The 27,549-nt window shown below is 40.9% G+C and overlaps 1 protein-coding gene across 2 annotated transcripts; it reads right to left on the bottom strand.

Annotated features, from left to right (window-relative positions):
* Nucleotides 1-1,585: 1,585 nt before the first annotated feature.
* Nucleotides 1,586-26,048, bottom strand: DEPDC7 (DEP domain containing 7). Of its 2 annotated transcripts, XM_058160687.1 has the most exons (10): nucleotides 25,927-26,048; nucleotides 17,136-17,675; nucleotides 11,399-11,792; nucleotides 9,661-9,791; nucleotides 8,281-8,470; nucleotides 7,215-7,429; nucleotides 4,566-4,708; nucleotides 3,387-3,512; nucleotides 3,222-3,300; nucleotides 1,586-1,948 (listed from the first exon to the last, which is right to left on the bottom strand). In XM_058160687.1, the coding sequence occupies exons 2-10, from the start codon at nucleotides 17,206-17,208 to the stop codon at nucleotides 1,719-1,721; spliced, it is 1,581 nt and encodes a 526-aa protein (XP_058016670.1). In that variant the 5' UTR covers nucleotides 17,209-17,675; nucleotides 25,927-26,048; the 3' UTR covers nucleotides 1,586-1,718. The 2 variants fall into 2 exon arrangements, with proteins under 2 accessions (XP_058016670.1, XP_058016679.1); XM_058160696.1 differs by lacking the exon at nucleotides 25,927-26,048 and having other exon boundaries at nucleotides 17,136-18,853.
* Nucleotides 26,049-27,549: the final 1,501 nt, after the last annotated feature.

Genomic DNA, 27,549 nt, shown 5'->3' on the forward strand with positions numbered 1-27,549 from the left:
GATCAGGGTGGGTGGGACCTTGTATGACCATGTAGATCTCAGAAATTGCCCATTGTAACCATGGACAACTTTCCAGTCCCAAAGACAGTTCATAGGACAAAAATTGCTGTTAATATGAGGTTAAATGAGGTTACACATATCCAGTTTAATTCAAAAGTAGAAAAAGAACAAAATACGCATCTTGATTGCTTATTTTTACCACTCTACTGAGTTTCAAATTTCTTCCTTCATGCAACATTTTTGAAAGCAATCTTCTAAACCAGGGATGTTAAATTTGCATCATCACGGCATTGTCATGTGACATATCACAACTCCCCCCCCCCTTTCCCTAAACTGGGCATGGGCATGGCAAGCACATGATGCATCCGGCCCACTGGTTGAACAGCCCTGTTCTAAACCTATAATGCTGAGTACCAGCCCTTAGCATTATTTCAAAACAGATATATCCTGCCAGAGATATAATGTAGTACACTGAAGCTAATGAGAACTCAGAAAAAGAGATATGTATTTTCAAATTAAAATCTGATTTAATTAATACAACAGACCAGTGGGCTAAGTATTTTGATGTCAATTGCTATTGAATAAGTATTTGTAGTTTAGAAGCATTATGTTCTGAAATATTATAATAGCAATAGCACGTAGACTTATATACCGCTTCATGGAATCAGCATACTGCCCCCAACAATCTGCATCCTCATTTTACTGACTTCAGAAGGATGGAAGGTGGAAGCAACCTTGAACCAGTGAAAATCGAATTGCCAAACTGCTGGCAGTTGACAATCAGCAGAATTAGCCTGCATCGTAACCACTGTGCTACCATGGCTCATTGACAATATAAAGACATTTGAGCGTAGAAGTTTCCTGGAATGGAACAACTTTCACAGGATATATTGGAAACTTTTACTTCCACTTGGCTAAACTTCCTTTTATTCAACATTAATCTTCCCACACTGATACAACTGTTTTCTCCATGTAAAGACAGAACTACTAGTATAGCACCAAGGGTGATTTACAACTACTCTTTAATTAGAGAAGGAACCTAAAGGCTTGCTTTGCCACAGTAAAACAGATTTCTGGTATAAATTTGTCTATGTATCGCATAGATTATGATCATGTTTAAAAAGTGTTGATGGTAACTTTCATCTGCAGTTTCAAGGTTGTAAACAAAGAAAGTTACAAAGGTTCAGCAGTTGTTTTAATGTGTTGTAAATTGCTTTTCCTTCAGTCATTTGGGTTTCAAATACAAGGATTGATTGCTTATTTTGAGCTAGTGTGTTGTGGTACTGGTCAACCACTCACCTGACCAGGTCTGCCATGGGCACCAATTGTACTTCAGCATGCTACTGGAATATATCAAATGACAATAAATTGGATACACTGCCATAAGCAAAATATTTGGCCAGGTGTCATGTGACTGTAACAAGAATGTATACTACGACTAAAACCATCAGCAATTCAATTATATTTCTTTTCTCTGAATTGCATTCTGCTCAAAGAGCTTGTGTTCACAAAGGAGGTCAAAAGATACTTGCTTTCAGCTTTTGATGATATATTTCCCATACATTTAGGAGAAATACTATTTTCTCACTATTTAGAATATGAATCAATAGGTTTTATTGTTTTTAAATAGTGGTATTACAGGTGGAGTCCACTCCTATTTACATAACACCTTTAAGTACAATATAAAACAATTTTATAAAGATACAAAGTACAGATTTTTAGAAGTCAAGTCTACCATTACACACAGGAACATCTCTCTCAGCAAAATACTGCAAAAAGATAGTTGGATTACTAGTATAGAACTGATCTAGCAACTTCTTGCGTTCCTTGGTGGAGAGACTGGAGTCTTCATCAATAGTTTTTAGTAGAGACACCAATTCCTCTTTTGTAGTTTTTTTGGCACTGAAATGATACTCACATTCATCAAGCCTCTGGCAAAAAGTATATCCTGGAATAGGAATAAAATTCATTCTTAAAAATATCATATCAATTATAAACTGACAATGTCTATATCCTATAAAGAAAACATGTACAAAATGTTCTATAGGTGGCACTTGCCACCAGCTAGACTGGCAAAGATGTTCCCAATATCTCGCCAATGTGCTGGAAATGCAAACAGCAAAAGGGAACCTATTACCACATGTGGTGGTCCTGTCACAAAGCGAAATAATATTGGAGCAAAATTAAATCACAATTAGAAGAATAACCAAAGAACAAATAGAGGTGAGGCTAGAAACATTTTTACTAGGAATATTTCCAGGGTCATATGAAAAAGAAATACAGTATTTAATTATTCATATAATCACAGCAGCAGGAATAATTTACGCACAGAATTGGAAAAACAATATACCAACTGAAGACAATTTGATCAGAAAAGTTTTGGAATGTGTGGAAATGGATAAGCTTACAAAGGAGATACAAGAAAAAGAGGAAACAGAATATTACCTAGTGTGGGAGAAATGGTATGAATGGCTAGAGGAAAGAAATAAAAGGCAAGGAAAGATCAAATAATGGTTGAAACAGGAGTAGAAATACAAGAACAAATATGAGGAAACAAAAATTGCAGAAATGAAATTGTGTTATTTACATGTATATATGTAAATAAATAAACGAATATTAGAAGTATATGTATGAAAGATACATTAGAATATGGGAGAAAATAATGCATAAGTAAAAATTCATTACTGACGCGAACTTGTTGAAAAGAAAAAATTGTTAAAAATTTATTTTTGTTTTTTAAAAAATGTTTAATAAAAATTAAAAAAATATATCATAGACATTTGAGGTACTTATAATGGTTTTTTTTAAATGTTTTCAAAATATTCCCCTACTTACAATTCATAGAGTGATTCTGGAATGTCAAATTTTTTGGATAAAGATGGAGGATCTGTCTTGCTTAAACGTACTTTACTCTCAAAGGGGTCAAGTTGCCCAACTAATCCCAACTCTCTTTCCATGAAGTTTAGGACGTTTAGTATTAGAAAATGATAAGCACTGAAATATTCAATACTTCTTCTGAATAGGTTGAAAACATCATGTAAAGTTTTGCAAAGCCCATATTGATAAATTTATTTACTTTTAATGTCAGTCTCCCCCCCAAAGAGCAGATTTTTCTAGACTGGCTTATTTAGCAGCTTCATTTTCATAGTGGACTATGCCCAGAGCAGCTCACACTAAAGTTTATTATTAACACGACTAAAGCTTATGGAAATAAAGTTTACCCATATTCAGGCTGGAATCTGTGCCTCTTTGTATAGCCAGAAGCTTATCGCTGACCATTTTATGTAGCGTCCCTGAAATCTTGAACAAAATAAAATAACGTTAGTTATTAAGAATGGAATACATTACGCATAATAGTATGGAGAAAATGACTTGTGGATACCTACCTTTAAAACGTCTTTCTGATAGTCCACTAGAAATAAAATCAAAAGATCTGTTTTTCCTTTAGATAATGTTTTATTGTTGATTATGGCTTTGGAGAACATTCTTTTCACAACCATCCTGTTTTCACTCTATAAACCGGGGGGGGGGGAGGCGGGGGGGGCGGGGAAGAGAAGCAGAAGGATTACAAGTTTCTACTGATAGATCCACCTTATTTACTATAGCTATAATTGTCATAGATACTCAACAGTTTTCAAATGCATGCCTTTTAGTCTTAGTAAATTGACCATTTTGTAAAAGGGCAGTCAACCATAGTTGCAAAGTGCAAGCAATTTTAAACATTATGCAAATAAGGTTGATTTATTTCAAGGCCACCCATATGCAAGCATGCTTTGCATTCTTCCCATGGTCTCCCTTCCAGTGCTAAACTACATCAGCCAGCTTATTGTGATGCTTTCCTGGGGCAATATTAGAAGTTCGTAATCATGGTGTAGAAATCCATGCTGAGGTCACCTTCTCACTTCACTGTTCCTCTTCTCAGGAGGAATGATGCTGCCATGTATAATTGTGATCTTTTCCTATATATAGTGGTACCTCAGTAGCTGATTGCTTCAAAACCTGTCAAATATGGTACTCGATGCATTTTGATGTGAAAATGTTGTTCCAGTACTTAGTGTTTGTTTAGTACTTGACATACTGTGATAGGAAGAAGGGGACGGCAGCAGAGAACAGACAGGAAGTCAGCCATGCTGAGAAGGTTGCTGCAAAAGGAGGGGGATGGCCACCGAGGGTAGACAGGAAGTCAGCCATGATGGGAATGTTGCTGACATAGGAAAAGGGACAGACGAATTTTTTCCTGGCCAAAACAAAGGGTCACATGGTTAGTTTGGGACTTGTCATTTTTAAGTACTCCTTGCACCTCTGTGAATCAATTAACAACATGTACTGAGGTACCACTGTAGTCTTTGATTTCAGCTATTAATCATTGACACTGGGACAGTCCATTGTCTAACACAGGATTCAGGAACCTGAAGTCTTCCGGATGTTCCTGAATTACTATATTGATTGCTGTAGATTAGGTTGTTGGGAGTTGTAGTTTAGCACATCTGAAGGTCCACAAGTTCTCTATCCACATCCCCATGTCACCAAAGAGCATAAAGAGGTTTCACACATGAAGTACTTGCCTCACTTTGTAGCTTAAGTTCAGAATTCTGAGCTATCACGGCCATGAAATAAAGCAGTTTTCTGAATTCCTCTCTTGCAGGGCTATCCAATAATTTTAAATAGAGCTGAATGGCTTCCAAAGCCTGATCAGTTTTTCCATTAACTGGAGGGAAAACCAAACCAAAGTGTTACATTGCATTTTTATTTAAATACTGATTGATGAACATATGCATGGTTTGCCATTTTCATCTTATTATAAACTATATAATAGTTTATAATAAGATGAAACATGGGAAACATAAATTTAGATCAGATTGATTAAATCAATATTCATTTTTTTTTCATGGTCTGCACCAGGGGTGAAATGCTCCCGGTTCTGACCGGATCTAGAGATCCGGTAGCGATCGTGGCTGGTGGTTCAGCAATCCGGTAGCGATGGCGGAGCAAAGCTTCACCCACTCGCCCAGGTGTCATTACTTCCTGGTTTTAACCAGGAAGTAATGTATTTTTCCCTTCTGCGCATGCGCAGGTTTTGTGCATGCCCGCACGCACGGTGTATGCACTTCTGAACTAGTAAGGAAGGTAAGTAGATTTCACCCCTAATCTGCACCAGAACTTACTTCAAATTTTTTTACTAAAATAATATGTTTAATAAGATCATAAATATTTCAGTAAATGGTCCCTTTATCAAACCTCACAGCTTCTTGATTTAATTAGAATCCTAGTTATTTGTTAGCTATAAATAACACAACTACCACTGCCAATAGGACACACTGGCAGAATGAATCTGCTGGCAAATCCCTATCACATTGTTATAGATTTCCAATGTTCATTATGGAAGTTTCCCCTTATAAGGAGTACATGAGCTATCCACATATTGACTGTTGTCTGCTTCACTTCAGAAATTAATGGTATTAATTAATACATAAAAGTCCTGGTTAAGTATTTCATGCCAAAACATGACCTGCAGGCATAAAGATAGCTTTAGTTAGGATCATAGTGGTATCATGGCATTCAGACTTGGAAATTATTTATTTATTTATTTGAATTTATATCCCGCCCTTCTCCGAAGACTCAGGGCGGCTTACACTGTGTTAAGCAATAGTCTTCATCCATTTGTATATTATATACAAAGTCAGCTTTTATTGCCCCCAACAATCTGGGTCCTCATTTTACCTACCTTATAAAGGATGGAAGGCTGAGTCAACCTTGGGCCTGGTGGGACTTGAACTTGCAGTAATTGCAAGCAGCTGTGTTAATAACAGACAGACTTAGTCTGCTGAGCCACCAGAGGCAATCAGAGATGGTTGCTTTTACAGGGTTTTACTGCAGTTGTTAAGAAGTGTTAAGGTGATCATTCAGCAAATCATTTTTCCCCATTGACTTTCCTTGTCGAAAGCCAGTTGTAAAGGTCTACAAAGGAAGACCACGTGACCCCAGGACTCTGCAGCATTGTAAATACATGCCAGTTGCCTAGGGCTCGAATTTTGATCACATAACTGGGGAATGCTGAGACGGTCGTAAGTACGAGGATCCGTTGTAAGTCACTTTTTTCAATTCCTTTTAACTTCAAGCAATTGCTAAATGAATAGCTGTATGTTGGGAACTACCTTTGTATATAAAAATGTCACTGATCTTCTGCTTGTTACAAAGGACTCTACAGTGATATAGGTAAAGCTAAAGGTTGCCTCCCAAAGGTAAGTATCACTGTTAACCAAAGAAAGTTCTTGGATGAGAACCAAAATGTCTTCAAAGAAAAAACAAACAAACAAAAAAGTCCAGTTGCCTTTTGAAAAGAACCTTTGAGACAACAATGACCCGGATGACTTGAGAATGTCCATAGATATATGGATAACATTACTGCATTGGTAGGAGAATGTATCCTGCAACGCTGCATATTGAAAAACTGGCATATTCACTATTTATCACTGTCCCTCACATAGAGTGGATTTCACACTGTGATAATTGATCATTTTTGCTTGATTTTGGCTTTGCTGTAACGTCTGGGACTGGGCTTTTTAAATCATAGATTAGGACTTAGCATATTATGTAATATGGCCACTGTAGTTTACGTTAAAAACTATGGTAAAACAAAGCATGGTTTAGTGCAATATGTGGATATGAAGCAAGATAGAATTGATTAGTTGAAACTGAATAGATATATTTTTAATGCACATCTGACTTTTTACCCCATCTTATTTATTTTTTTTATTTGTAACTCGAAGTGGCGAGCATATTTAATACTCGGTCCTGCTCCTATTTTCCCTGCAACAACAACCAGTGTGGTGAGTTGGGCTGAGAGGGAATGATTGGCCCAAGATTGCCCAGCCAGTTCTCATGCCTAAAATGGAAATAGAACTCACAACGTCCTGGGTGGTTGCCTTGCCCACTAGACCAAACTGGCTGCCATCTTTATTCCCATCACATCGTAGACTATTAAAAAAAAAGTAACAGCCTGCATTTAGGACTCTTGCATTGCCTTTATAAGTAAATCTTTGTGCATTGTCCCGCTTTTCAAAATCGAAGCAATATGATGGTGATCCCGTGGATACTTGCTTTTCTCTGGATGGCCCCGTTTGATCAACACAAGGAGGAGAGGGGAATACATGACAAATTTGTATGACAAAACACTTTGCTTTTTACAACGTGTGTTAAATCCATTCACTTACCTAGCAACTCAGCAATTCCCAGGTGGATTTCAGGCACATGGTTTAGCAATGGTTCCTTTTTTTGGCTGTAATACCTTCCAATAGTATCAAACAACAACAGTTTCCCCACATGCACTTTGTCAGGCCGATCAGGTAAATTGCGGCTTACTTCAACCACCATGGCATCTGGGAGATATTCCAAACAGTCAATTGCTGCTGAAAGCCATTCATCTGCCCTAGAAAAAAGATAATGCCTATAATGTTCTATTGACTATAGTACTGGCTTTACTGCAGATAACATTTTGTTGTGAATAAGTCCTACTGGAAGTCAAGAGAACATGCTAGGGCCAAAGGAACAATAATGAAAGGATCTCTGCTTAAAGAAGATAAGCCACTGAGCATGGCACATTTGGACAGAGATAATGACAGAGGAGGAGGAGAACCCATCCCACAACTCAGAAGTGAGCACTTTGTACCCCACATATGGCCCACAAGACCTCTGCAATATTTCAGGACAGAAAAGCCAATGTGTTCAGCTTTCTGAACTGGCAGAGGGACTTAAGGGACAAAATGGGTGCCCGGACCCTACTGTTTTCATCACTCATATACACATGTATTTATTTATTTATTTATTTATTTCGATTTTTATACCGCCCTTCTCCCGGAGGACTCAGGGCGGTGTACAGCCAAGTAAAAATTCAATATATAAACATTAAAAAGAAGTTAAAAAGAAATATTATAATGTGGCCGAAATTTTAATGATCTCCCAATCAGTACAGCAGTTTTTTCCTATCGGTGGATTTTATAAAAGGGGGGGGGGATTGTAATTCTCTTTAAGGTCCTCATTCAGTCCCATTTCCCCCAGAGGCCATAAAAGGCCAGGGATGTCTCTTATGCTCCTTCGAAACTCTCCAAAATTAAAAATGTGGCCTCAAATCACAAAAGGTTTGCCCATGTCTACTCTATACTTGAATCTCGTCCTTTGCTGTGTAAAAAAAATATTGTTCATTTAGGAAGGCAAATAAAATGTGCTGATAAATCAGATTTTTGCCTTCCTATTTGTACAAATATATACATAAATACTTACTGAGCATCACCAAAAGCTTTCAGAATTTCTCGGTCAAGATAGTTGTTTGTGATGCTACGTTCAGGTTCCTTCTTTGTTTGTGGAAATTGGGATCCAATCTTGTGGTATTTAAGTAAAGAATCAAGCAATGGAAGATCTATTAGCTGCAGGAGACGGGCAATAGTTTGCTCTCCCCAGACTTCATTAATGACTAGGAAAAATGAAAGGCAGAAACGAAATTATTAACACATATATAATGATCGAGAAATGTAATCCAATGTTGCAGTCTTTGCTTGTGGTGACTGACTCTTCTTCCGTAGAGAACATTAAAATAATTTATTCCTGTTTACTATCAGCCACAAAAGTACTTCAGAATAAAAAAAGATGATAACCAATAGAGATTTATGCGGCAAACAGTAAGGACTTCGATGCATCCAAAATGCTTTACATTCTTTCGTGTTTGAATTGCCAGAGATCCTTACTAGATGGGAAAACCAATCACGTAAATCATGTTAATAAGGATGCATAAAAGAAAGAAACCCTTGTTAACATTTTTCCAGCTAGAACAATGACACCCTTAACTTGAAGTACTAAACAAAGAACTTGTTTGGGGTTTTCTACATTTTTTCGGAGCAATCTGCAAAGCCAGACAAACACAAAAAATGATAGAACTAGCTACTAAGTTGGTATCAGATTTTTTTTTTTGTTCAAGAAGCAGATTGAAAGAACATGGCAGCCACATGTTACAATCATCTTGTTTAAACCAGCTATGGCTTGAGAAGAATGGACTATTTGTATTGCTGGTCTCTAAGTGGTTTGCTAACTGAGCCACAAGTCAGGCACAAAATAGGAGACAAAGCCACAGTAGTAAATTCCTTATTCCTTCAAAAACTTATGTCTCTAGTTTTTAAAAACTGAAAAAGGAAAAGCAGTAGCAAGTGCTGGAGAAGGAGACACGAGTGTCTTTAGCATGAATGGAAATCTTTGGTTTTGTTGAGGAGCTGAGACTACAACTCTCCCTTTCCCATCTCTAGTATGAACATACTATTTTATTCACCCGCTGAATTGTTTCCAGATTACATAAAAAGCTGCAGGTTATTCACTAGTGATCTAGGCTGTCATTATTCTCGGGTACCATCTGTTTTTTTTTTTCTAATGTGTTATAGATTCATTCTATCTAAGATAACCATGATGTGAGACCATACTGCAGAAGAGATATCTGAGTTGTCAGGCTTATGAGAAAATTGGCAGCTGTGAAGAATTCAAGCACACACGTGTTCTTTTGCTTGGAGCTCTGCATTTTATAGTGGACATGATGAAAGAGAGATTAATTTTCTATTTGTCTCCAATTTAAGAAACGGAAAAGCATTGCTGGTGGTAGTTTGATGACTATCCCCTTACCTTGACGAGACAAATGTGAGGAAGGATTTACTTGAGGAGAATTAACAGGTTTTAGACTCAGGTTTTCCAAGAGATTCTCTAAACTTTCTGATCTCACTGATGATGTACCAAGTAATAATCTTTTTTCCGGACTGTAATTAAAAAAAAAAAAAAGGAATGGAAGATCCAAGTATAAGTACTGATAGCAATATTTAGATCTTGTTTCTATACACAAATGCCAAACCTCTGTACTTTAATTCCAATGGATATATACATGAACGCTTCCCTTAAAAAATATTTTTGTCATAGTTGCATTTTTAAAATTCCATTCAGCCATGTCCAATTCTTGGCAAGGCTTTTCAGAAGTGATTTGCCATTGCCTCTTTTCTAAGACTGACAGAAAATGACTAGTCTGAACATACAGCTGAATTCATGCCTAAGGTGGTACTAGAACTCTTGGTCTCCCAGTTTCTAACCTGTTGCCTTAACTACACCACCAAACTGGCTCTTTATAATTAATCCACCTTACATTAATTAACACATGGATTATGTATGGACATGTATTAAAAAAACAATTCTACATATGTGCAGTTATTTATTTGTATCCCATCTTTTTTTACAAATATTTCAAGCCTGGTGTCTTAACCACTAGACCAGACTGGCTCTTTCATTATCCATAATGGACATTCTGATCACTAACAAATTCATTTTCCAAGAATAAATTGTTAATAGAGTCTATACTTATTGCCAACATTTATATTATGCAAAATAGTTTGCAAGCTTTCTCACTTTTAAGCATCATGTCTCTCACTTAAGTATTTAGTTATTTTCAATATATAGATGGACAACTGAAGTTAAAACAGCAATTTGACTAAAGATACTTAGTGGTTGTGATGGACTGTAATGATACAAGATCCAAATCGGTACCACCTGCCAATGCTCATAAATTAGCTTGCTAATATCAAATTGTAATCTCGGTTTACTTTGCTAAGTCAGGTAGCTTTATGGATATGTTATTAACGTTTAATGCCACCGTAGTCAGCCAAAGAGATTCCTTGGAAACACTTTTATGAGTGTCTCCTTTCTGAACTCAGATTAGTGGCACCAAAGCTATGGTCCTTTTTGGGTTGCCTCTCCAGCTATGAAACACACTTCATAGAAACACTTCAATGCAGTGGTGAAATTGAGCTGGTTCTATCCAGCTTGGGTGAACCGGTAGCGCTGGTGGCGGGAGGCTCCGCCCACCCACCCAGATCTCATCACATCCCTTTTTTGACCCTCTGCACATGCACAAAAGGTTCTGTGCATGTGTGGAGGAGGTACGCACGAGCGTAGCAAGCACATGCACACGCTGACATTTGCAAACCGGTAGCAAAGGTAAGTAAATTTCACCCCTGCTTCAATGGTCTTTAAATTGCTACTTCTAGGCACATAACAAGATGCAATTCTTTAATATACATTTCCCCCTCTAGATCAGGGGTGGGCAACTATGAACCCTTTACAACCTGTGGCTGGCCCAGGAATTCTGGGAGTTGAAGTCCACAGGTTGTAAAGGAACCATAGTTGCCCACCCCTGCTCTAGATGTTCTACAAAACAGCTGTTTTAATTCCAACAGATCCATGCTCGCTTTGCTATGAGATTTGTACTGCCATACAACTGGGAGGGCATAGAAGTTAGAAAGATGCATACAACCAGAAAAAAATGTAAGTTCCTCTCTATTTTTTTTTAATATTTCATCTTGAGCATTCTCATACAGACCTTTGCTGTATAAAATACCCATGCTGTCTTCTGCAAAGACTGTCCACTTGATTCCTTGTATTTGAGAATCTGTAGAGGCTGCAGCTGCTATCCTCAAACACAGATCGTTTGTCTTTTCCAAAGACCTTGGTGGGAATAGCCTCAAACACCTTGTAGTCCATCAAAGCCTGGCATACGCGTACAACTTTACTCCGATTAATATCTGTGTCACCAAAATATTTGTTTTGGAGAAGATGGGCGTAGACAACATCCACTGCGTCGGAGCCAATAAAACAGTCATTATAACATTTCAGATTCTGACGTCGTTTTTTCACTTCAACTTGGGTCTGAAGTGCGTGGATAATGCTGCTCCAAACATAAGTGGGTCCAAATGGTTTCTGTGCCAAGCTGAAGCCTTATAAAGCAATACAGAAATGGGAGAAAATGTGGAGAACAAATATAAAAGTGACAATGTCAGTGGCATTCAAGGAAAACCAGTTGAAAATGTTTTATAGATGGCACCGTCCACCTGCAAGACTTGCTAATATTTACCCAAAAAGTTCCACATTATGTTGGAAGTGTGAAAAGGTATATGGAATGTATTACCATATATGGTGGACATGCCCAACAGCCAAAAAATTCTGGGTTAAAATTAAAAAGTGGCTGGAAGAAATAACTAATCAACATATAGACTGGAGACACAGAGACCTTCCTGCTGGGAATATTCAACACAAAATACAGTAAAGTAATAGGATACCTAATTCTACATATAATAACAGCTGCCAGAATAGCATACGCACAGAAGTGGGAAAACAAGAATATATAAATGGAGGAGGAAGAAATGGAGAAAATCTTGGACTGTGCTGAGATGGATAAACTAACAAAGGAGTTAAAAGAAAAAGAAGAGTCAGAATATTACATAGTATGGAACAAATTGTATAATTGGCTAGAGACTAGAAATACTAGATGATGAAAAAAGGTGAAAAGCTTATATATACATGTATATAAAATGGCAATGTATGAAATAAAATGAATAGTTAGAAGGATAGATAGGACAGAAGATAAAAAGAAACAAGAGAGAACGGGACAAAAAAGAAAAGTATAATTAAATGAAACAAGAGGGAGCAATAAGTTGACTTTGTATATAATATACAAATGGATGAAGACTATTGCTTGACATAGTGTAAGCCGCCCTGAGTCTTCGGAGAAGGGCGGGATATAAATGCAAATAAAAAAAATATATGAGAAGAATAAGGAAACGAAGCTGATGTAAAGAAGGAATATATGTTTTATGTCAATGTATGTTATGTATTGTTCTTCTTTTAAAAAAAAGTAATACAGAAGATGAATTAGCAGATGCATTTCCTTTCTCAAAAGTATAATTAATGTACAGGTAGTCCTCAACTTACGACCATAATTAAGCCCAAAATTTATGTTAAGTGAAAAATTTGTTAAGTGAATTTGTCCCATTTTATGACTTTTCTTGCCACATTTTATTAAGTGAATCACTGCAATTGTTAAATTAGTAACCAGGTTGTGAAGTGAATCTGGGTTCTTCATTGACTTTGCTTGTCAAAAGGTCACAAAAGGGGATCACATGACCCTGGGATGCCGCAACCGTCATAAATGTGAGTCAGTTGTCGAGCATCTGAATGTAAAGCACATGACCAGTGGGATGCTGCAATGGTCATAAGCGTGAAAAATGGTCCTAATTCACTATTTTCAGTGCCGTTGTAACTTCAAACAGTCACTAAATGAAGTGTTGCAAATCGAGGACTACCTGTACTCCTTATTTTAAAGAATCCTTTCCAAATGGGGATTAGCAAATAAATTATTCATCTGAATCTTTTCTCTCTATCACTTAAGGTGGCATTAGTTAAAATCAATTTGCTTTAGTGCCATTGGAGCACAAGAGATTTTGCTTGGCATACTGGGCTGAGCTATGGATTATTCTGAGGAGATGGTTTATGTGTTTTAAGAGATGAAATTAATACCTGATGCACTTATCATGAACTAAATTTGGCTCTTCAAATCTTCCTACAGGCCCCCAGAGAAGAGGAGGGGAGAAGAGAGGAGAGAAGAGGAAGAGAAAGAGAAAAAGATGCTGGTGATTTGCTTGCAACTGCCAGATAAACTTTTTGGACTCTCATTTGACTGGATAGCATTGAATTCTAGTAATATTCCTCTCTCCTTCTAGATCAGGGGTGTCAAACTGGATTTCTTCAAAGGCCGAATCAGCATTGTAGTTGTCCTCTGCGGGCTAGCCGGGGGTGGGGGAAGATGGGACGGATGCCTCCTGCAGCAATCTGCCAGGCAAAACTCTGCCGACCAAAACCCTGCGCGGCCCCCCCTGCGCCCCGTTTTCACTGGCAGAGGCACCTCAGGCCAGTCCTTTTCTATTTCCAGGTTGCCCCCATGGGTCAGATCTAAGCACCCTGTAGGCCGGATGCAGCCCACGGGCCTTAAGTTTGACACCACTGCTTTACAGGTTGCTATACTTCAGCTTCCCATATCACTTATTCTTGTCACGTTGGCTGGGACGATTATGACTTTCTAAGTGCTGTCGAAGTGCTGTCCTGGTGCCTGGAGGCCGTACGGGTCTGGGTGGGGAGAAACAGGCTCAAGCTCAATCCCTCCAAGACAGAGTGGCTGTGGATGCCGGCACCCCGGTACAGTCAGCTGCAATTGCGGCTGACTGTTGGGGGCGAGTCATTGGCCCCAATGGAAAGGGTGCGCAACTTGGGCGTTCTCCTGGATGGACGGCTGTCCTTTGAAGACCATTTGACGGCCGTCTCCAGAAGAGCTTTTTACCAGGTTCGCCTGGTTCGCCAGTTGCGCCCCTTCCTGGACCGGGATGCCCTATGCACGGTCACTCATGCTCTCGTGACATCTCGCCTGGATTACTGCAATGCTCTCTACATGAGGCTTCCCTTGAGGAGCACCCGGAGGCTCCAGTTAGTCCAGAATGCGGCTGTGTGGGTGATAGAGGGAGCCCCTCGTGGCTCCCATGTGACACCACTCCTGCGCAGACTGCACTGGCTGCCTGTGGCCTTCCGGGTGCGCTTCAAGGTTTTGGTAACTATCTTCAAAGCGCTCCATGGCTTAGGGCCAGGCTACTTATGGGACCATCTGCTGCCACCGATTGCCTCCCACCAACCCGTGCGCTCTCACAGGGAGGGACTCCTTAGGGTGCCGTCTGCCAGGCAGTGCCGACTGGCGACACCCAGGGGAAGGGCCTTCTCTGTGGGGGCTCCCACCCTCTGGAATGAACTTCCCCCAGGACTCCGTCAACTTCCTGACCTTCGAATCTTCCACCGCGAGCTTAAAACACATATATTTATTTGTGCAGGACTGGACTAGAATTTTAATTTTAAATTTAATTTTAATGGGGTTTTATCATTTTAATTGTAATTTTAAATTTTGGCCTATTTAAATAAGTTTTTTAATTAGTGTTTTATCTTGTATTATATTTGTATTTTTATAGGGCTGTAAACCGCCCTGAGTCCTTCAGGAGATAGGGCGGTATAAAAATTTGATTAAATAAATAAATAAATAAATAAATAAATAAATAAATAAATAAATATGGCTACCTCAATTTTCAAGACTTAAAATATGCAGACACCTGTTTGAAGTAGGCTAATACCAGTTTTTACAATCCCCAGTCAATATGGGTTATTGAACCAATGTCCAACCATTTAGGAGAAATCACACCGCAGATGTTGAGCCCACTATGAATATTTAGGAAAAACAAGTTATATATTGTCATTGGTGTTTCTTTTGTTAAAAAGTATGCAAAAGACCATTGCACTGTGGGAATATTGAATAAAAGGCAATACATAAGCATATAATAAGATAACTTAGTGCCATAGAAGGATGCTGTTTTGATCTAAGATCTTTGGCAACAAAAAGCACAACAGGTTCTTTTTAAGATTAAAATTGTTGTAACATATTTCCCCCAAAAATGATTGTAATAATTTATTACAATTATTGTTTGTAACTTATAATTATCATCCACATTAAAATGAATTCCTCTGACATGTGTAACATGGGCATATCTATCCAATTGTTAACAGGAACTGTCAGGGTGTAATAATTTTTGTAGGCTACTATTGTAAGTGCTTCTAAGAAATATTCTATTCATTTGATATATTGACAATTAGGAGCAGGGTTGGCTCTAGGCTAAGGCCAAGCAAGCACGGGGGCCCAGGGGTACCACATTGAAAAGACTTCTGAAAAACTTAATTGAAATTACAATGCAAAATGGGTGAAAATGTCCATGAAAAAAACTGTCCAGAGATTAAAAATCATGACTATAAAGCTAAAAAATTGAAGGGGAAAAAAACAACACGAGAGGATGCATTTTTGCCATTCCTAACAACATCAGAGGATGAGCCAAATCATAAGGGGCAGCAAAATATGACTTTCCCCAGGGTGCTAAAGTGGCTGGAGTCAGCTCTGGGGAGGATGGAAACCTCACCTTGAAACCTCTAAATAGCACCTTTCAAATATACTCTTATCAGGGCAATCACAGTAATATACCTAGAGGCATCCTGCTTAAACAAATGGAACTAGTTTTTGTGTGCATGTGTCTTGGTTTGCCAATTGTTCAAAATTTAACCCTGGACCGCCACAAAAACAGGGTAGATAGAGATAAGCCTCGAAAGGCAGATTGCAAAACCTATTCTGAGGGCCATATGTGAATATGGCCTGGAGGTATTGGAAAGATTACAGAAGAAATCAGGCACTGTTGCAAAATGTGTTCTTGGTATAACTACTACCGTGCTTATGTTGGTTAGCAACATCTCAGTCAGGAGCGTTTCCTAGTTTGCTCTCCCCAAAGTGGGAAGAAAATACCTCATTTCCTAAAACTTCCCCAAAGAGTAGCGGCAAAGGTACAGAGCTTTTCAAGCTTAATATAAACAATCATTTATTGATCCCTTTTTTAAAAAAGGGGGTGTGGTAACACCTTTGGCAACCATTCTTAACTTTTTATGGGAAAGGGAGAAATTGACAAGCCCGGAGCCCCTTCTCTTAACCAGAAGGTCGTCAGGAAGTACCAGATAATCTCTGCTTTTCTCCTTGAATTAACACGGCGGAGAGGAACCGCGAAACCAAAGCAATAAAGGAAACCCTGCGCTAAGATAGCAGGGCTGGGAAGTAGGTTAGAGGGAGTCCGCCTAAGCACACATCCTCCCCAGCCGGCAACAAGCGCTGCATGTTGTGCTACCACCTCGCCCAAAGCAGCGGAGGGGATGGAGAAGTGGCGGAGCCCTTCCCCCGCAATCCAACTCCAAGTGACCCGGAGTAGACAGAGGGCCGGCCAGTCCCTTTCTCCCCACCGGACAAGAAAGACGTAAAGAAACCGTGCAAGGAAGGGCATCGGGGCAACCAACAGCGGGGTCCTTCCCCACGACCAATTCGGGTTGCGGAGAGGGCAGGGAACCAGACGACCGGGGGACCCATCTCTTCGGAGCAGCGGGGCAGAGAAATGAACTAGCCCCCCAATCCCACGGAAAGTTCTCTCCCGTCCTTATTTACCATCAAGCGCGGGAGCAAAACAAGGGAATTCTACCTTCCCTGCAGCACCACCAGCTTTAAAGAATCCGTCCCGACCGGTCGAGTTTCCTTACTCTTTTCTTTTCGCTTCATCGTGACACTCTGCCTCTAGCAGCTTTACCCTTCTCCGTAAAACAAAACCCCCGAATCCTTGGCTTCCCCTTCCTGCCCTCTGGAACATACCCCGGGAATCCAGCCTTACCTGGGGGTCTATTGGCGGGGCTGTACACCGCGCAGAGATTCAAAGCTGCCGCCTTCTCTTTCACCGTAGCCATCAGTGCAGCTGCTTTTGCCAAACGCGTCTTCGCGAATGATACAAACGCTCACCGCCTCCTAGTGGTCTCTTCGCCGGGGTAAGTAGGCGAGGCCCTTATATGCGCAGGACGTTGCTATTGGTCCAGGTCGGTTCTCTGGGGGGCGGTGTTTGGGATAAGCTTCTAGTCTTAATAGAGGTCGCCAGAGCTGGACGTAGAAGTTGAGGTGTAAAGAGCCACTCTTACTCCCTGTTGTAAAGTCCGGTACCTCCGATGGTTTTCTTATACTGTTTTGTTATAATAGAATAATGGCATTGGCTGTTCCACCAAAGCGATCGAATGTGATAGAAAAGATTATTACTGTTCGTATCCAGTTATTTAAAAAGAACTTCGGAAAGTTCTTCTCAACGTGTGTAAATTTAAGTGGTGTGAGGGGTCTTTCCCTGCAGCAGAAATACCCTGCGCTGTACCACCAGTCTTCTAAAATCCTAGACAGAAAGACAAGAATTGTGATCGGGTTGTGTGAGTAAGAATAATCTACAAGTAGAGATAGGATCTGACTTTCCAACAGCATGCATATACATGTTTACTTGTGTTCCAGCATAGATAAGGGTGACTAAAAATGGAACGTTTTTACATGTATAATTAGATACCTGAAGTAAGCCTGTACTTATTAAGTACAGCATACAACAGCCAGGGACCCTCGCCATTGGCCCCACTAGATGTAGCTGCTGGATGTGGGGTTATAGATTTACTGCTTGAGACAAACTATTGAGATAATGTTGCACCTATCTGTAAATAATGTTGAGAATTTGAATTCACAGAAAGTTCAGATCAATAAAACTGTAACTATTTTCCAGGAGCTGCTGAAAAAAGTTCACGCTGTTATTGTAGTACAGATATAATTCTGACATTCGGGATTCTCATATTAAATTTATTGGTCTATGGCAGTGGCATTTATCATACATGGTACTTGGCTCATGGAGAAACAAATTACAAAATGAACCAGCAACAAAATTGTTCAGTGTATCAGAATGTGAAGAACTAAGTCATCACAGAGAGAACAGCATATGTGTAAACACTGCACTCCTTGTTTTATTTCATTAGATGCAAAACAGATGCACAAATCTTGGCATAATTTATCAGAAATAGCTCCCATTAATGGAACTTGTGTTACTCATGATAATAAGGATTGATTCCAATGATTTTATTCTATGCATGAATGAATCTAGATCCAATTCATTGGTGATTTACTCTAAGGTAAATACATAAAGGATTGGTGCCAAAATAGAATTAATTTTATCCTATTGCATTTTTTTCACATTGATTTGTATGAGTCAGTGGGTATATTTTCTCTATTAAAAATCAGATACAGTGCTTCCTGTATTTTGGGACTTTTTAATAAACAAACTGGATTGAACCTGGAAGTGTGCATCCTATTTGTAGCATTAAGTTAGCCTAAAGCAGAGAAAACAAGGAAATTGGGAGGGAGGAGTATCAAAATATGAAAATATTAAGGCTGTAGTCCTTAAAAAGAACCAGGCTTCTAGAGAGGTAAGTTCACTAAATTCAGTGCTACCCACACTAGAAGAAACTAAATTTTATATATATATATATATATATTTCTGAGGTTTTCGCGGGTGTTTGTATGTAGGTCTTTGGTTATTCGGGTTTTCTCCCGCGTAAAATTGGAAGTGTCTTGGCGATGTTTCGATGAAGTCTCATTCATCATCTTCAGGCTTCAGCCTCGTGTTTCTGGGAGCAGAAGCACGAAGCTGAAACATGAAGCTGAAGCACGAAACTGAAGCCTGAAGCTGACGAAGCACGAAGCACGAAACACGAAGCACGAAGCTGAAGCCTGAAGATGACGAAGCACGAAACTGAAGCCTGAAGCTGAAGCCTGAAGATGACGAATGAGACTTCGTTGAAGCGTCGCCAAGACACTTCCAATTTACGCTGGAAAACCCGAATAACCAAAGACCTACATATATATATATATATATATATATATATATATATATATATATATATATATATATATATATATATATATATATATATATATATATATATATATATATATATATATATATTTGTTTTCTGAGGTTTTCACGGTGTTTGTATATAGGTCTTTGGTTGTTGGGTTTTCTCCGTGTAAGATTGGAAGTGTCTTGGCGACGTTTCGACGAAGTCTCATTCGTCATCTTCAGGCTTCAGCTTCGTGCTTCTGGGAGCAATGTGTGATCGCAGCTGTTTCTTCCTTTAACTGCTAGTGGGGTTTGAACTGATTGGGTGGGAGCTTGGCTGTGCTCTGATTGGATGGGGTTTTTTCTGTGCTCTGATTGGCTGGGGGTGTGTCCTGTGTTGGTGGGGGCTTGGTTGTGCTCAGTCTGGTCTGTGCTGCAGGGGAATTTGAGCTGGTGAGCTGCATAGCTGTTGTTTGGCTTTGTGGTCGTGCTACATCTTCATAGTGGGTGTCAGTCTGCTGCATGAATGGATTGGAGGGGTTTGAAATGGCTAATGTTGCAGCTGTGGTCTGGCTTCTGGTCCTTGGTCGTGCTTCATGATCAGTGTGGGTTTGGGTCTGCTTTCTGGGTGGATGTGCGGTGGTGACATCCTGTGTGGACCTTGTGAGTGTGGGTCTGGTGTCATTCCTCGTGTTAGGGACTCGTTTGTCAATAAGGGCGGGTTTCCAAATGGCTGGTAGGCGGGAGGTGTCATCTCGTTTGTTCATGCTGTGTGGGCGTTTTTCTATTTCAATGGCTTCTCTGATTATTCTGTTGTTAAAGTGTTCAGTTACTAGCAGTTAACTAGTTACTAGTTCAGTTCTAGTGTTACTGACTAGCTAACTAACTACTAACTACTAACTAACTACTAACTAGTGTTCAGTTACTAGCAGTCCACTAGCAGTTAAAAGGAAGAAACAGCTGCGATCACACATTGCTCCCAGAAGCACGAAGCTGAAGCCTGAAGATGACGAATGAGACTTCGTCGAAACGTCGCCAAGACACTTCCAATTTACGCTGGAAAACCCGAATAACCAAAGACCTACATATATATATATATATATATATATATATATATATATATATATATATATATATATATATATATATATATATATATATATATATATATATATATATATATATATATATATTTGTTTTCTGAGGTTTTCACGGTGTTTGTATATAGGTCTTTGGTTGTTGGGTTTTCTCCGTGTAAGATTGGAAGTGTCTTGGCGACGTTTCGACGAAGTCTCATTCGTCATCTTCAGGCTTCAGCTTCGTGCTTCTGGGAGCAATGTGTGATCGCAGCTGTTTCTTCCTTTAACTGCTAGTGGGGTTTGAACTGATTGGGTGGGAGCTTGGCTGTGCTCTGATTGGATGGGGTTTTTCTGTGCTCTGATTGGCTGGGGGTGTGTCCTGTGTTGGTGGGGGCTTGGTTGTGCTCAGTCTGGTCTGTGCTGCAGGGGAATTTGAGCTGGTGAGCTGCATAGCTGTTGTTTGGCTTTGTGGTCGTGCTACATCTTCATAGTGTGTGTCAGTCTGCTGCATGAATGGATTGGAGGGGTTTGAAATGGCTAATGTTGCAGCTGTGGTCTGGCTTCTGGTCCTTGGTCGTGCTTCATGATCAGTGTGGGTTTGGGTCTGCTTTCTGGGTGGATGTGCGGTGGTGACATCCTGTGTGGACCTTGTGAGTGTGGGTCTGGTGTCATTCCTCGTGTTAGGGACTCGTTTGTCAATAAGGGCGGGTTTCCAAATGGCTGGTAGGCGGGAGGTGTCATCTCGTTTGTTCATGCTGTGTGGGCGTTTTTCTATTTCAATGGCTTCTCTGATTATTCTGTTGTTAAAGTGTTCAGTTACTAGCAGTTAACTAGTTACTAGTTCAGTTCTAGTGTTACTGACTAGCTAACTAACTACTAACTACTAACTAACTACTAACTAGTGTTCAGTTACTAGCAGTCCACTAGCAGTTAAAAGGAAGAAACAGCTGCGATCACACATTGCTCCCAGAAGCACGAAGCTGAAGCCTGAAGATGACGAATGAGACTTCGTCGAAACGTCGCCAAGACACTTCCAATCTTACACGGGAGAAAACCTGAACAACCAAAGACCTATATATATATATATATATATATATATTTGTTTTCTGAGGTTTTCACGGATGTTTGTATATAGGTCTTTGGTTGTTCGGGTTTTCTCCCGTAAGATTGAAGTGTCTTGGCGACGTTTCGACGAAGTCTCATTCGTCATCTTCAGGCTTCAGCCGTGCTTCTGGGAGCAATGTGATCGCAGCTGTTTCTTCCTTTAACTGCTAGTGGGGTTTGAACTGATTGGGTGGGAGCTTGGCTGTGCTCTGATTGGATGGGGTTTTCTGTGCTCTGATTGGATGGGGTGTGTCCTGTGTTGGTGGGGGCTTGGTTGTGCTCAGTCTAGTCTGTGCTGCAGGGGATTTGAGCTGGTGAGCTGCATAGCTGTTGTTTGGCTTTGTGGTCGTGCTACATCTTCATAGTGGGTGTCAGTCTGCTGCATGAATGGATTGGAGGGTTTGAAATGGCTAATGTTGCAGCTGCGGTCTGGCTTCTGGTCCTTGGTCGTGCTTCATGATCAGTGTGGGTTTGGGTCTGCTTTCTGGGTGGATGTGGTGGTGACATCCTGTGTGGACCTTGTGAGTGTGGGTCTGGTGTCATTCCTCGTGTTAGGGACTCGTTTGTCAATAAGGGCGGGTTTCAAATGGCTGGTAGGCGGAGGTGTCATCTCGTTTGTTCATGCTGTGTGGGCGTTTTCTATCTCAATGGCTTCTCTGATTATTCTGTTGTTAAAGTGTTCAGTTTTGGCGATAGTTCTGGTCTTTTAAAGTCAATATCATGTCCTGTGACTTTAAAATGTTGGACCAGGGAAGAAGTTGGTTCCTCTTTTTGAATGAGTTCTTGTGTTCTTCAATCGTGCACTTATTCTTCTGTTGGTTTGTCCAATGTATGTGGTGGGGCAGGCGGTGCATGGGATTTCATATACTCCTTGATTTTCTAACTCAATTTTGTCTTTGGGGTTTCTTAGGATGGTGGATATTTTTCTGTTTGTGCAGAATGCTGTCTTGATGTTGTGTTTGTGGAGGATCTTGCTGATTCTGTCTGTGGTGCCTTTTATATATGGGAGGAGGGCTGTGCCGTTTTCTTGTTCTCTGTCTTGGATTTTAGTGGGGGGTTCTTTTTGGATTAGCTTGGTAATCTTATTTGTTTGGAATCCATTGGATGTTAGTACGTTAGTGAGAGTGTCTAGTTCGGGTTTTAGGTGTTGTTCATCAGCTAAGCATTTTGTTCTGGAGATGAGTGTCTTGGCTACGGAGTTGATCTGTGCTGGGTGGTGGTGTGAGAGTGCGTGCAGATAGCGATTTGTGTGTGTTGTATGGTATGTCCTAGGGAGCCATTGGGTTTTCTGTAGACTAAGACATCCAGGAAGGGAAGTTGGTTATTAACTTCTGTTTCCATGGTGAACTGTATTTTGGGGTGTAGGCTATTGAGGTGTATGAGGAAGTTGTCAAGTTTTTCTTTCCCGTGTGGCCAGATTATGAAGGTGTCGTCTACATATCTGAGCCAGAGTTTGGGTTTGTGATCAGATTTTTCTAGTGCTTGGGTTTCAAAGTGTTCCATGTAGAGATTGGCAATGACAGGTGAGAGGGGTGATCCCATGGGTGCTCCTTCTACTTGTTTGTATTTTTGTCCATTATAGATGAAGTATGTGTTGGATAGGCAGTGGTTGGTCAGATCTAGGATGTGCTTGGGGGGGTTATATTTGTTTTGGATAGCTGTCAAGGCTTCTTTGATTGGCACTTGGGTGAAGAGGATATGACATCAAAGCTCACGAGTAGGTCGCTGGGCTGTAAGTTTTGTTTCTTTATGATCTCTATGAACTGGAATGAGATTTTTACGTGTGAGGTGATGGATTCTGCATAGGGCTGTAGTCGTTTGGCGAGAAATTTGGCTAGGTTTTGTAGAGGTGAGCCTATGGGGCTGACTATGGGTCTGAGGGGGGTTCCTTCTTTGTGTATCTTGGGAGGCCATAGAGCTTAGGGCATCTGGATGATTTCTCTGGGAATGATTCTTTGTTGGATTTCTTCGCTGATGGGGAGGCTTTTATTTTGGATCTAGTGGTTTTTTCTAGGTAGGTGGTGGGGTCTGTGTTTAGGGGCTTGTATGCAGGGTCTTGGAGTAGGTTGGTTAATTTGGTTTGGTAGTCAGATGTGTTCATAACCACCGTGGCGTTGCCCTTGTCTGCTGGTAGGATTATTATGCTGGTATCTTTTTTCAGGTTAAGTAGTGCTGTCTGTTCCTCTTTGGGTAAGTTGCTTTTGGGTGGCTTGCTGGTGCAGAGGATGTTGGAGATCTCGAGTCTGATTTTGTTAGCGTCATCGGGGTTGATTTTGGTCAGGCTGGTTTCAACTCCGCATATGTTTTCGGTGGGGATGTATTTGGGAGTGACTGCAAAGTTGAATCCTTTGGAAAGGACATCGGTTTCAGCTTTGGTGAGGATCCTATCTGAGATGTTATGCACTGTTTGTTTCATGTGTTGCTGTGAGGGTGGAGGGGTTTGTTTCTGGCGTTCTTGTAGTCTTCGGAGTTTGTTGGTGTGCGTGTCTGTCTTGAGGGTGGTCTGTGTTTCGGCTCTCCAGACGGCAAGTTGTTTGGATTTGTCCCAAAGTGCAGGGTGCATCTAAGAAACCCCAAAGACAAAATTGAGTTAGAAAATCAAGGAGTATATGAAATCCCATGCACCGCCTGCCCCACCACATACATTGGACAAACCAACAGAAGAATAAGTGCACGCATTGAAGAACACAAGAACTCATTCAAAAAAGAGGAACCAACTTCTTCCCTGGTCCAACATTTTAAAGTCACAGGACATGATATTGAATTTAAAAAGACCAGAACTATCGCCAAAACTGAACACTTTAACAACAGAATAATCAGAGAAGCCATTGAGATAGAAAAACGCCCACACAGCATGAACAAACGAGATGACACCTCCCGCCTACCAGCCATTTGGAAACCCGCCCTTATTGACAAACGAGTCCCTAACACGAGGAATGACACCAGACCCACACTCACAAGGTCCACACAGGATGTCACCACCGCACAGAAAGGAGACCCAAACCCACACTGATCATGAAGCACGACCAAGGACCAGAAGCCAGACCGCAGCTGCAACATTAGCCATTTCAAACCCCTCCAATCCATTCATGCAGCAGACTGACACCCACTATGAAGATGTAGCACGACCACAAAGCCAAACAACAGCTATGCAGCTCACCAGCTCAAATCCCCTGCAGGACAGACTAGACTGAGCACAACCAAGCCCCCACCAACACCCGACACACCCCATCCAATCAGAGCACAGAAAAACCCCCATCCAATCAGAGCACAGCCAAGCTCCCACCCAATCAGTTCAAACCCCCACTAGCAGTTAAAAGGAAGAAACAGCTGCGATCACACATTGCTCCCAGAAGCACGAAGCTGAAGCCTGAAGATGACGAATGAGACTTCGTCGAAACGTCGCCAAGACACTTCCAATCTTACACGGGAGAAAACCCGAACAACCAAAGACCTATATATATATATATATATATATATATTTGTTTTCTGAGGTTTTCGCGGGTGTTTGTATGTAGGTAAGACCTACATATACCTTCTCCGAAGACTCAGGGCGGCTTACACTATGTTAGCAATAGTTTTCATCCTATTTGTATATTTATATACAAAGTCAACTTATTGCCCCCAACAATCTGGGTCCTCATTTTACCTACCTTATAAAGGATGGAAGGCTGAGTCAACCTTGGGCCTTAATAGTTTGGGATGCCCACATTTTTGGAAATAGTAAGAATGAGAAATAAGAGCAAATCAACATGTGGCTATTTGAAAAATACTCAGGATGTGTATACAAATCTATAAGATAATTTTTATCTATATATCACTCTGTAAAGTGTAATGTTGAAGTTAAATTCTATTCAAATTTATTATCTGTGTGCAATTTCAAAATGTAGTACATTTATATAACAAATACATTTCAACAATGTATTAAACGTTGTAGTTTTTATATAGAATTAGGGTTTTTGTAAATATGTTTGTTAGGATAGAGATACCGATATGGAAAAGCTGTTATTAATGGCAAATTTTTGCTGTGTTGTTTTTCTATGTTTTTTGGCTGGATGCCCTTCCTGACGCCATGTGCAGTTAGCAGCAGATTTTTTTTTCCTTGAGCCCTAGGAGAGAAATATATACTGCTACCTAGGATTGCACTCTTCCAAGTGGGAGGTGAGCATCTTCACCACTAGGCCACCACGCTGCTCAAATATATATAGATAATAAACTACAATGTTTATTATTATCTCTATCTAAAACTAAGCATTGGATACTGATAGCATCCTTGAAATAGGGATTGTGTATCCTTTAAAACCAATCTTTTCAAAATAACAACACTCTAGTATGATAATCATTCAACTAAGCTCCAACCGCTGATGCAGAAGTAGGTTGATGAGTTTTATTCATTTAATTATTAATTTGTGTGCTGCCCATCATCTAAAAGTGACTTTATGATTAAGTCCAATTTATAATTGACAGAACATGCCAGTAAGATGTGCTGCTTGTGATTGGAGATTGGAATGACAACATTGGAAACATGAAAGAAAAAAATATAATTGGATTGTGTGGTTTAAGAAATCAAAAGAAGCAGATCAACTTACCAATTTCTGCCACTTCACTGATTTCTTCATAGCTTGTCTTCATTATCTTCCAGCAGCCAAAATGATTTCTCTGTGCATGGATGTCACTAGAAGGAGTGTATAGAAATCAAACTGACTATTTTATTTTATTTTTATTTATTTATTTAATCGTATTTATATACCGCCCTATCTCCCAAGGGACTCAGGGCGGTTTACAGGCACTAAAAACAGATAAATAGAATATAAATACAATATAAAACATTTAAAAAACTTATTCTAAAGCCCGTCCAATTAAAAATAGAAATAAAACACAATTTAAAACCCAAAATTTAAAATCTAGCTCAGTCCTGCACAATTAAATAAGTATGTTTTAAGCCCGCGGCGGAAGGTCCGAAGGTCCGAAAGCTGACGAAGTCCGGGGGTAGATCGCTCCAGAGGGTGGGAGCCCCACAGAGAAGGCCCTTCCTGGGCATCGCCAGACGACATTGCCTCGCTGACGGCACCCTGAGGAGACCCTCTCTGTGAGAGCGCACGGACGGTGGGAGGTATTCGGTCGCAGTAGGCGGTCCCGTAAATAACCCGCCCAATGCCATGGAGCGCTTTAAAGGTGGTCACCAAAACCTTGAAGCGCACCCGAAGGCCACAGGAAGCCAGTGCAGTCTGCGCAGGATAGGTGTCATATGGGAGCCACGAGGGCTCCATCTATCACCCGCGCAGCTGCATTCTGACTAACTGTAGCCTCCGGATGCCCCTCAAGGGAGCCCCATGTAGAGCATTGCAGTAATCCAGGCGAGGCGTCACGAGTGCGTGAGTAACCGTGGATAGGGCATCCCGGTCCAGAAAGGCGCAACTGGCGTACCAGGCGAACCTGGTAGAACGCTCTCCTGGAGACGGCCGTCAAATGCTCTTCTAGAGACAGCCGCTCATCCAGGAGGACGCCTAAGTTGCGGACCCTCTCCATCGGGGCCAATGACTCGCCACCGATGTTCAGCCGCTGATTTAGCTGACTGTACCGGGATGCCGCATCCACAGCCACTCTGTCTTGGCGGGATTGAGCTTGAGCCTGTTTCTCCCCATCCAGACCCGTCGGCCTCCAGACACCGGGACAGCACTTGATAGCCGTTGGGGTGGTTCGGTGTAGAAAAGTACAGCTGAGTATCATCCGCATACAGCTGATACTTCACACGAAACCACTGATGATCTCACCCAGCGGTTTCATGTAGATGTTAAACAGAAGGGCGAGAGATCGACCCCGCGGCACCCACAAGTGAGGCGCCTCGGGACGACCTCTACCCCCTGTCAACACCGACTGCGACCGGTCGGAGAGATAGGAGGAGAACCACCGATGGCGGTGCCTCCCACTCCCAATCCCCCCAACCGGCGCAGCAGGATACCATGGTCGATGGTATCGAAAGCTGCTGAGAGGTCTAATAGGACCAGGGCAGAGGAACAACCCCTATCCCTGGCCCTCCGGAGATCATCTACCAACGCGACCAAAGCCGTCTCCGTGCTGTAACCGGGTCGGAAACCGGACTGGAACGGGTCTAGATAGACAGTTTCATCCAGGTGCAAGGGAAGCTGATATGCCACCATACTCTCTACAACCTTCGCCGCAAAGCGAAGGTTGGAGACCGGACGATAATT

Source organism: Ahaetulla prasina, chromosome 1 (genome assembly GCF_028640845.1).
Source record: "Ahaetulla prasina isolate Xishuangbanna chromosome 1, ASM2864084v1, whole genome shotgun sequence".
NCBI classification, from domain to species: Eukaryota; Metazoa; Chordata; class Lepidosauria; order Squamata; family Colubridae; genus Ahaetulla; species Ahaetulla prasina.